General features: G+C 40.0%; 1 protein-coding gene across 1 annotated transcript; it reads left to right on the top strand.

Moving 5' to 3' along the window:
• Nucleotides 1-4505: 4505 nt before the first annotated feature.
• LOC115743691 (laccase-12-like) lies at nucleotides 4506-7994 on the top strand. Its single transcript, XM_030678593.2, has 6 exons — nucleotides 4506-4717; nucleotides 4822-4973; nucleotides 5188-5432; nucleotides 5802-5930; nucleotides 6548-7504; nucleotides 7599-7994. Exons 1-6 carry the CDS (start codon nucleotides 4616-4618, stop codon nucleotides 7727-7729), a joined length of 1716 nt encoding a protein of 571 aa, XP_030534453.2. The 5' UTR covers nucleotides 4506-4615; the 3' UTR covers nucleotides 7730-7994.
• Nucleotides 7995-11271: the final 3277 nt, after the last annotated feature.

Consider the following 11271-nt stretch of genomic DNA (forward strand, 5'->3'; position numbering starts at 1 on the left):
GCTCCCACCCAAAGAAACTAATTGAGAGGCTGGTGTCCCTGGTTTTCGTCTGCTCTGCCTCGCCATTTTCATCTTTGGATCGAGCGAGATGTCAAGTCTTTTGCCTTTCCATTTCACATTGTTTCTTTTAACTGAAAGGGGGCAACGTTAATTTACAAATGGTAATTTTATCCATGCTAGTAGATGAAGTAAAGAGAAAGCTGCTGCTCTCAAGAAGATCGGAATATTTTTCTCTTGTTCTTCCTCATCAATTTGATATGGTTCTCTTTTAGCATATACTTGTCGTATCATGAGTTTCGATGCGATTTTGTGCATCTAAATGACGCGTAAGCATATGTACTTGTCGTACGAATGGGAACTAGAGTCTGTCATTACTTCATAGCAAGCAATCTTTTGTTTGGCTAGGGAAAATTGTCCCAAAGAGTCATAAACCTATCGTACAACGGTCAATTCATTCCTAAACCTTTTGCTAGTGTCAATTTAGTCCTAAACATTTGGACGATTTACCAATTTAATCCTAAACCTTTTAACAACTTATCAATTTAGTCCTAAAGCTTTTGAAAAATTATCTATATAAACCCCTCGGCCTATTATCCAAATAAAAAGCATAGGACTAAATTGACATAATTTCAAAAGATTTAGAACTAATTGACAAATTCTCAAAAAGTTTAGGATTGAATTAATCACCGTACGATAAATTTAATACTTTTATGGACAGTTATCCTCTTGGCTATAACTTATCCTCTGTTCTTCATTCCTAGTCTTTTCGTGATGTAAAGTTCGTTATAGGATTAAGATGTAGGTAACCAAACAGCGCCATAGAAGTATCTTTTTGTTTTTCGCTTCTATCTTTTTATTTATGTAAAATACCTACTCCCAATCAATCATATATAGTTGGGTCCCGCTAAGATGACAATGTCACAGTATTATAGTGGAATGCTAGGGATAAGATCAGGGGTGGGTCATGCCATGATTGATATATATTTTTTGTCATTCATAACACTTGCGGTTGAGATTGCACCATATAGTGTCACACCGTCAATTTTTCAAATCCCTATATAATTATTCACACAATAACAAAGCTGAACACTCCACAACCCGACACTTAGGTCGGGTTAGCATTGCACTAGCCTTTCGCCAGTCCAAGTTGGACATTGCAACACTGGGAACACCATCCCCTACCGTCCGATCGCAATTAGACTAGGTGAAGGACTCTTATATCAACCGATGTGGATTTTAGGAGAACCACGCCCCAAAAGTCAAGGTATTTACTCGGGGAGAACCCGAGACCATATAAATCCTTCCATTGATATAGGATCCAAGCCCCATGCCTTGCAATTAAAATCATAACACATCGTCTCTTTTCCATCACAAATTTTCCAAATTTTTTCGCCAACGAAGTATGTATAGGTAATCCGCAAATTTCTCAGCCAACTTGAAGAAAGACGATCTAGGGAAAATGATATTCTTTGAATATATGATCAAATCGCCTTGGACTTATTCTTTGGAACGGTTGAGAAATTAAGGAGTTCATATGTTGCAGGAAATGTTGTGCGGTCAATATACTTCTTTATTGTATTCCAACTTGTAGGCAATGAAGGTGGGCCAGTTAGGTCTAAACTTACCATGGTAAGGGGCTCATTAACTGGCCATTTGACCTGGTGTATCAATTTTTACACCATCTCGCCAAAAATTTTAAAAAAATAAAAAACGAAAATCCAGCTAGCGTTGATGTTAACATTGTCAAGAGTGTATTTGTAATTTTGATAATGTTAAATCCCCTTTATTTGGAACGGGGACTGTTTGGAAACTGATTTTTCAATCCATTGTCAAGACGACGAGATCAAAGTGTCTTGAAGATTTTCATAACCTTTATCGATTCTTAAGCATTTTAAATTTATAGTGACTTTCACCTTCCAACTCTTTGTAATTCGATATTTTACTTCTTCTTTTTTTTCCTTACTAAACACAATTGTATTAACTTTTTACTCAAAAGAAAGAAGAGCTAAAACAAGACGTTCTTGTTATCGTCCCATGATGATCAGGTCTAGCGTCTAGCAAAAGAAAAACGAAAATCTATCATTCGATGAAGCGAGATAATCACGCTATAGTTCCTCGTATAAAAAAACCATGGCATAATCTTAAGATCAAGTGGACTTTAAGGAAAACTTTAGGAAATCAGACATTTGATCTTTGGAGTGTGCTTAGGGAACGTGGACTTTGAAAAATTCAGGATAAAGATTTTCAGAACCAATTTTACCAAACATCAACGCTAATTCTTCCGAACTCGCCCTTTTTTGTAAATCATCGACCGCACCGTTCATTCGACCACGTGCGCGTGATTAGTTGGCGGTATCGTGGAATTTAGGGCTTAAGCGTAGATTATTAGCATGGCTTCACGTTATAGACAATGCGGACACAAGAACTCAGATTTTTCCCAACCAAGATTCTGCTGGGTATAATACCCAAAATGGCAAATCTCGATCCGTCAATTTATTTAGTGAAGTAGGTCGCCTATTTGCTGAACAGCCAGAAATGCGTAAGCTGCGTAGAGAGATTGCCATTCTATTTTAACAAAATCAATTTGCAATGGAAAGTTTCGTCACCAACCCGTGCGGACAAGATGAAACCCTAGTGCGAAAATATGCAACGCCATGCAAAGATTCTTGCGTTAGTCCCACACGTTTCTGCTATTTTTAATCAAGTTTGTAGTCTCGTGCGTGAAATCATCTCTTTGTCCTTTGTATTATGAACAAAGGATTTTCTCCAGATAAATGTTATTATGCAAAAAAAAAAAAAGAAAGAGATGTTTTGATATCCCTAATGTCGGTTTTTTTTTTTTAATGTAAGATATTAGCTAAGGGCCATCATTTGATCGATGGTGGATTTTGGCTTCCGTCTATTTAGTTAAAGTCATTACACAAATATTTGATGAGTATAATATTTACGGTAGGATGTTGACGGGGAATTAAGGAAAGTACACTACATTCAACATCTAATGATAATTTACCGTAGGGAAAATAACAAAAAAAGTCCTAATCTTATTGCATGGATATCAATTCAGTTATAAACATTTCAATTTGACCAATTTCGTTCTAAACCTTTTGACGATTTGTCGATATAGTCTTTCCGGCTAATTTTGGCCGAAAATCGCTAACGTGGACAGTCGGTGTCCACTTCACCGATTTTTTGTTGAAATTGACCGGCAGGACTACATTGGCAAATCGTCAAAAATTTAGAAATAAATTAGCCAAATTAAAAATTTTAGAACTGATTTGATATTCGTACAATATATTTAAGGTTCTCTTGGTAATTATCTCATTTGTCGAATCACTTAACAAACAATAATTTTTTAAACTGATTTAGGTATAATTAGCATTTATCTTACCTTCCTCAATCTTGTTGTTAACTCCTTCATTTTAGGTGTAGAGAACTATTTATTTTGGGAAATGTTTCTCTGGCAGTACTCTTAGAAACTGTACAATCTCAATCGTATACTCACACATCATCATCGCATATTTTATGTAAAGCATTCATTGATTGGGAGATCGTGTGATAAAAAATAAAAGATAACACTGTCGTACTAGGAGTTTCCATTTCTTTTCTCCACAAAAATGAAATTGTTCATAATTAGACTGACACTTTTTAAGCTGGTAGTAGATAGATCGACACAAACGTATTTATGAACAAGCATATCGACACAAAAAGAATACTTCACGAGTGAATTTGAATCTCGAAGCAATCGCGTAGATACAGTAGAATGTCAAAATGACATGTTTTAGACAGTGACACATGTCCCTCTCAACTCACAACAGGCGAAGAGCAATATTTTCATTACACAGGCACGTTTTTTCTTCTTCTTAAAGCATGTGGTCCTACCGACGAGATATTAATTTTTCCTTATTTTCATAAAAAAAAGAAAAGAAAAATGCTTCGATGGTACAATCTCAATAATAGATCCACATACTATCATTGCATGTTTTGCATAGAGCACTTATTTATCGGGAGATCGTGGAGTCAAAAATAGGCCGATGATCTTGTCAGATCGTTAGGCTAGCAGCTTCTAAAAAAAAAAAAAATAGATTTGACCGTAGTAGTTTGTCCTCTCGTACCCATTTTATATTTCGCAAGTTTGGCGATTGATCAAAAAAGATACACGTAACACATGAGCAAAAAAGTGAAACTCCAAAACCCAACTTTAATCCACAAGTAAGTTACATTACCCACATTAAAAAAAATGAAGACATGATTAAAATTTGTTGAATAATTCAACCCCCCGCTAACAAAAAACTTATTAAGCAAGCATCTACGGAAGTTGCACACTCTTTTTTTTGGATAGGCTAGTGGGTGCAACAACTACAATTTCGGGTTGAACTAAAGTTTTTGCTGGAGGGGGGAGGTATTGCGATGACCAGCGCTCTAAATCAAAACCTAATCTGCCAACCTCAAACGAACGCTCTCTCTCTCCCACTCCCGCTGCACTATATAACACACCCGGTAGCATCCTTCCTTTCTTCAAACCCAGCCTAACCCTCTCGAATCCTCAACTCGCGTCATCGTTTGGAGACGGAGAGCTGATCGATCGCGGCTGCATTTCTCTTTGCAAAACAAAACCATGGAGGCTCTCCGCAAAACCTCTTTCCTCTTGGGAGTTCTCCTCCTCCTCTCTGTGGCGGCGACATTGGCGGATGCAAAAGTTCACTTCCATGATTTTGTCGTACGTTGTTCGCTCCTCCTTTTTGTTTTGGTCCCTTCCCCTGTCTTGGGTTTTCGATATGTTTTAGCTTTGTTCTTTCTAATGAGCTTCTCGGACGCAAATAGGTCCAAGCAGCCAAAGTGAAGAGGCTGTGCAAGACCCACAACACCATCACGGTGAACGGGCAATACCCGGGTCCAACTTTGGAAGTTAACGATGGCGACACCCTCGTCGTCAATGTCGTCAACAGAGCTCGCTACAACGTCACCATCCACTGGTAATTGAAGTGTTACAAGTTATTGTTTAGCTTAAACAAAAATGGGTCGGCAGATTTGATGGTTTCTTAGGCTGTAGACAAGTAGTTGGAACATTTACGTATGCATGGAACCGAACATGCCTACGCATGCAAATGTACGGGGCCCACCATATGTAATATATGATCATGCTGACGTATCTAATCATAAAAAATATATATCTCGATTTGCCACTAGGCATGGGATTCGGCAGCTCAGAACTGGTTGGGCCGACGGGCCGGAATTCGTGACTCAATGCCCGATCGGGCCCGGTGGGAGTTACACGTATCGTTTCACCATCCAAGGACAAGAAGGGACATTGTGGTGGCACGCGCATAGCTCCTGGCTAAGAGCGACCGTGTACGGTGCTCTAATCATTCATCCGAAGGAAGGCGCCTCGTATCCGTTTGCCAAGCCGAAGCGTGAAACTCCCATCCTTCTTGGTAAAGTCTTTTGAACAGATAATTTCGACTTAAGCAATCAATTACTAATTAGGCTCAATCCATTATAACTCCTGGAAAAAAAAAACAAAACATGAACAGAGCTTACATTAATGGAAAAGCACATCATATCACAAACTCATCTCGTTGGGGATTTATTTTGTCTGTCTATTGTATTAGTTAGATAGTACCAAGCGAGCCCCACACTTCCGCTCTACAATAATGATTTTGCCTGCTTTTACCATCCACCAATACCAACAGCTATCAATGAATAGAAACACAAGACAATAGTCTAACAACAATTAGATTGAAGATGATTACAATTTTACTCATATTGTCTTACATGGTGTCTCAAATGGTGATGATGGACAGGGGAGTGGTGGGACGCGAACCCTATCGACGTCGTGAGAGAAGCAACCAGAACCGGCGCGGCTCCGAATGTGTCCGATGCTTATACCATCAACGGTCAACCTGGAGATCTCTACAACTGTTCAAGCAAAGGTAGACTCGAAGAAGATTTACACAGCTAATTTGATTGATAATCTGTCCAGCTAAAAATGAGAAGGGAGGAACTTCCCTTCTAGACCCACAAACCATAGTTAGCTAGGAATAAAATGCTTTCGTTTTCTAGGTCTACACTTGGAAAAAACACAACAACTGGCCACTGAATTTGAAATTTTCAGTGATGATTAATCTCGAGGGTCCAAAGGGATATGCAAAATTTCATGATAATGATGAAATTTAACCTTGTTCGCATTCTCATGCGCCATGATGACATGTCTTTTTCAACACGAATTATTGGTAGTTGGGGCCCTCCTCACGTGAATGGTTCAATGCAAAGAGAATGTCCAGGGTGGACACGACAATGGGAATTTCAATTTTGTTTATGCATGCAATGTCGAGAGCTAGCTTCATACTTAATTTGACCTATTGCAAGAGCGCAGACCAGAACAAGTCTATAGAACAAATTAAAGACCGAAGTACAATCATTTTGTTGCATTCCATTTGTAAACAATGGATCTATTGACAGCATCGACCCATAATTAGGTAGAGTTAAGGGAGAGAAGCCTAAACCAGAATGCATATTAGCTGATGTTTCTTAACCGGGTGCTATGCAGACACTGTCATAGTTCCGATCGATTCCGGGGAGACCCATCTCCTCCGAGTCATCAACGCTGCGCTCAATCAGGAACTCTTCTTCACCGTAGCAAACCATAGGTTCACTGTGGTCGGCGCCGATGCCTCCTACCTCAAACCCTTCACCACCTCGGTGATCATGCTAGGGCCAGGCCAAACGACGGATGTTTTGATCTCTGGAGACCAGCTCCCGGCTCGGTACTACATGGCCGCCCGAGCCTACCAGAGCGCTCAGGGAGCTCCTTTCGACAACACCACGACCACGGCCATACTAGAGTACAAGTCTGCCCCGTGCCCTGCCAAGGGCATATCGAGCAACCCGGTCATGCCGGCCCTACCAGCTTTCAATGACACGGCCACCGTCACAGCCTTCACTCGGAGCTTCAGGAGCCTCAAAAAGGTTGAGGTCCCGACCGTCGTCGATGAAAGCCTCTTTTTCACGGTCGGCCTAGGACTCTTCAGCTGCCCGAAGAATTTCCATCCCAGTAGGTGCCAGGGGCCGAATGGGACCCGTTTCACGGCCAGCATGAACAACTTCTCCTTCGTGCTCCCGTCTACTTTCTCGATCCTGCAAGCCCACAAGCAGGGCGTGCCTGGAGTTTTCACCACCGACTTCCCAGCTAACCCGCCTGTCCAGTTTGATTACACGGGGAACGTGAGCCGCTCGCTGTGGCAGCCCGTTCCGGCGACTAAGGTGTACAAGTTGAAGTTCGGGTCTAGAGTACAGCTTGTCTTGCAAGGAACCAACATACAAACGGCCGAGAACCACCCGATCCACATTCACGGGTACGATTTCTACATCCTCGCCACAGGTTTCGGGAACTTCAACTCCCGGACCGATACAGCGAAGTTCAACCTCATCGACCCGCCGATGAGGAACACAATCGGCGTCCCCGTGAACGGGTGGGCCGTCATTCGATTCGTCGCCGACAATCCAGGTAAATTACTAGGAAAAGATTCCATTCAATCCCTTTGACAAGATAACATGTTCTCTCTCATTCATCCTTATGACTGTTCGGACCTGCAAAACAGGTGCTTGGTTGATGCACTGTCACTTGGACGTTCACATCACCTGGGGATTGGCCATGGTCTTCCTCGTCGAGAATGGAGTTGGCGAGCTGCAATCTCTACAGCCTCCCCCTGCAGATTTGCCTCCGTGTTAAAAGATCTGCGGCCGACAGATAGTCCTCGAGGAGAAATTCATAAAACCCGCAACACGGGCCTATTCTACTCCTTTTTTTTTTCGCTTTCCTTTCAGTTTTCGTTTCACAGAGTTTCAGTTCAAGTGATTGTTGCCCCTGAATTCAGGGGGCCTCCAGTATTTTGCTTTTCTCATAGTTTTTTTTATAGATAAAAAGGGTCGTGCATACGTAAAGCCTGGTACCATCAGATACAGTTTCGAGTATAAACTCAGACATAGTTCTTCAATATTGAATGTTCCTTTCTCGTTTTTCTGGACATCCATCCATGGTTCAGGACTTCAGATCATTTTGGAGCTTCCAAGTTTCACACATATGTCTGTTCTTAATTAAGACCAATGTCCACCATGCTTTGGTCCCAAACCAAGATATTATACAAGAAATGCTCTAAGATATCATGGTAATAACCAAAAGGTCAATCGAGCCGGACCTAGGTATGGTCCAAGACAGTTGACACCAACCTTCGTTTTTGAGAGCTAAGCCAAGAGTCGAGCTTTTCTCCATTACACGGAAGAAGAATTCTCGTACATGGATACCTCACTCTGGACATTGGTCAACAACTATGGGTACAACAACATCAACTTCCATTAAGAAAAAAGGAAGGAAACACGGAGAGCAGCCAAATCAAAAGTCAAGCGGAGGATCTTAATCTTCTAGAGTGATTTCACAATATCCAAATCTTAACTTACCAAAAAATTTCATTCTACAACGAAATGAAATAAAATTAGTGGCAAAACTGTCCTTGACTGTGTGGAATTGGAGAAATAAAGCCTGCTTGATTGTGTCAAGCCTGCTCGGCCTGGCCCACATAACTTATACATAATGTTTTTTCTTTATTATGAATAAGTTTGAACAGCAAGTTAAGCAACGATTCTGATCCAAAGACTCGATCCAGTTGAAGGGTCAAGACCGCCGCGCGGACATTAGAGGATTGGACTTTCGTTATAGTAACTTATTGGATTTGAATTGTTTTATTAGGCTTTTCTCTATTCGTTTTTACTTTACTATTCCTGTTCTTTTCTTATTAGGGAATTTGCCAAATATTATGAGTACATTATTTTTTTTTTATTTTTTTTGGTCGAAACATTATTTAACTGTTGACGCCTAAATTTTGACTAATCTATTTTTTGCATAAAAATTATAAAAAAATCATCTCACATATTTATTTTTAGCGTACATTGCATTGGCATATAATTGGGCAAGCAGAACACTTAATTTTAGCATGCGTCTAGACTAGGCACGGGATGGAAAAATACACCGAGAAGATTTGAAACTTCAGGGACTGTATTGCAAATACTTAAAACTTCGAGGACCGTATTGCAAATACTTAAAACTTCGGGGACTGTATTGCAAATACTTGAAACTTCGGGGACTGCATTGCAAATACCAAAAGAAGATGGAGAAAGGAAGATGGTGAAGAGAAGATAATGAAAGGAAGATGGTGAAGAGAAGATAAAGAAGAGAAGATAATGAAAGGAAGATGGTGAAGGGAAGATGAAGAAGAGAAGATGAATATGAAGAAGGGAAGATGAAAATGGAAGGTGAAGAAATGAAGATGAAGAAGAGAAGATGAAAATGGAAGGTGAAGAAGTGAAGATGAAGAATGAAGGATGGAGAACTTTGCCTATAAAAGAGAGCTCTTGAGAAGAGTTTTAGGGGGAGAGTGAAAGAGAATTGAGAGAGTTTTAGAGTGGAAGAGAATTGAGAGAATTTGTGAGAGAAATTCTTTAGAGAGGAAAAAAGAGAGTTCTTGAGAAAAATCGTAAGAGAAAATTTGAGAGTGAAGAAAAGAGTTTTAGTCGAGCATCATCTTCGACGAGTCCCGGCACGTACTTCGCCTCTCGCCATCCAACAACGCCCTGCTTGCCTTTTTTCGACGATAGCCACGTTCTTCCAACTCCGAGATCTTGAAGGAAGCCATAACGTGTACGTGAGTAAGATTTTGTGTAATAGAAGGTAACCCTTTCCATCTCGATCTACAAAAATGTAATCGTTTGGTGTGAACATTTGTTTGTTTATTTTAGACATGTCACGTGTCCCAAAATTTAGCATTATTACATGTTAATTTATTTTTGTAAATACTCGTGATTGGCTGCGTTTTCTTTCTTTCTAAATCACCCATGGTGTATATCGTACAAAGTTCAATGTTTTACATCCCCATAAAAAAGAAGAAAAAATCAAAAAATTGCATCTTTGAATTTCAAGTAAAATCCATCAAAATTGCCAAATCAAATATTTTTCATGAAAATGGTACCGACAGGGCGTTAGAGTAATCTAGCGTAACCAAATCCCCCGAATTCAAAATCTCCGGTTCGCGGAAATAAGATAGTCTTCTCCCGCTATTTTATTTAGGTTTCTAATCAACCTACCGAAAATGATTAGTGGCGACTCCAAATTCAAAACACATTGCATGTTAATTATTTGAACCTTAAGTTGCGATTTGGTATGGACTTGGGAGAGTCCGAGTTAGGTTAGTTAATTAATTAACCCGATAATCCATTAGCCCGAAAATTAACTTGTTTATTTTTTAGGTCGCGACAGACTTGGCGACTCACTGGGGACTTTAAGAGGACTTAGGCCAGATAATTTCATGAAAAAGGAATCACTTGATTTGGCAAACTTTGGTTGAATTCTCATTCTTAGGTGTTAAATGTTTTTGCAGATTGGGAGTTATAAGGGGAGGAGTGATTGGCTAACCCTTTGTTTTGCGAGGCTTGGTGAATTGGAATTGTGATTTAACTTTTGAATCATTGAAGCGGTGTTTGCTTTTAATTGTTGTGCATGATTTATCGTCTTTGCACTACACCGCACACAACCCGTGACCGAACCCGGGTCACACTAATAGTTTTAAGATGGTATTTAGATGGTCCTTTAACCTTGGCGGTAAGGCTTCGCTAAATGTTATCCCATCTGGATCCCGAAAATTTTTTCAAAAAAATGGCTCAAGGGTCGTTCTTATGCACGTGAGGCTACGATGCATGAGAATTGCCCTTGTCGACCGAACAAAGCCGAAATGATTGAACCCGACTAGTCATGACTATTGTACGCGAGGCTGCGACTAGTCATGATGATTGCGCGCGAGGCTGCGACATGTCGCTTCGTTCATCATTTCACTTTGCAAAAGCCTTTTGGATAGATAGAATAAGATTTAAACTCACAATTCATGCGCATGTCTTTGTGATTGACATTTTCTTCATATGAATGGTAATTTCTTGTCTCTTTTATCCTATTATCTCATTTTTATTTTGAGCTGGTCCATGGTTTAGGAGTATCGTTGTCTTATTTCCAATTTCGCACTTTGCTTCCGTAGCTTTTACAATTTCATCGGTTGTCCTCCATTCCGATTTGGCTTGTTCTTGTTGTGCGATTTTTACTAAATTCTACGATCGAGTTTTGAGTAAGTGCCAAACATGAAAGTACTAGACCTATGTTTCAACTAATATCCTACAAAATTTCAGAATTAAATTCATAATTTAAGATGGCCTTTCGTTTTTTCAACTACCTGC

The sequence above is a fragment of the Rhodamnia argentea genome, chromosome 5, assembly GCF_020921035.1.
Source record: "Rhodamnia argentea isolate NSW1041297 chromosome 5, ASM2092103v1, whole genome shotgun sequence".
Taxonomy (NCBI): Eukaryota; Viridiplantae; Streptophyta; class Magnoliopsida; order Myrtales; family Myrtaceae; genus Rhodamnia; species Rhodamnia argentea.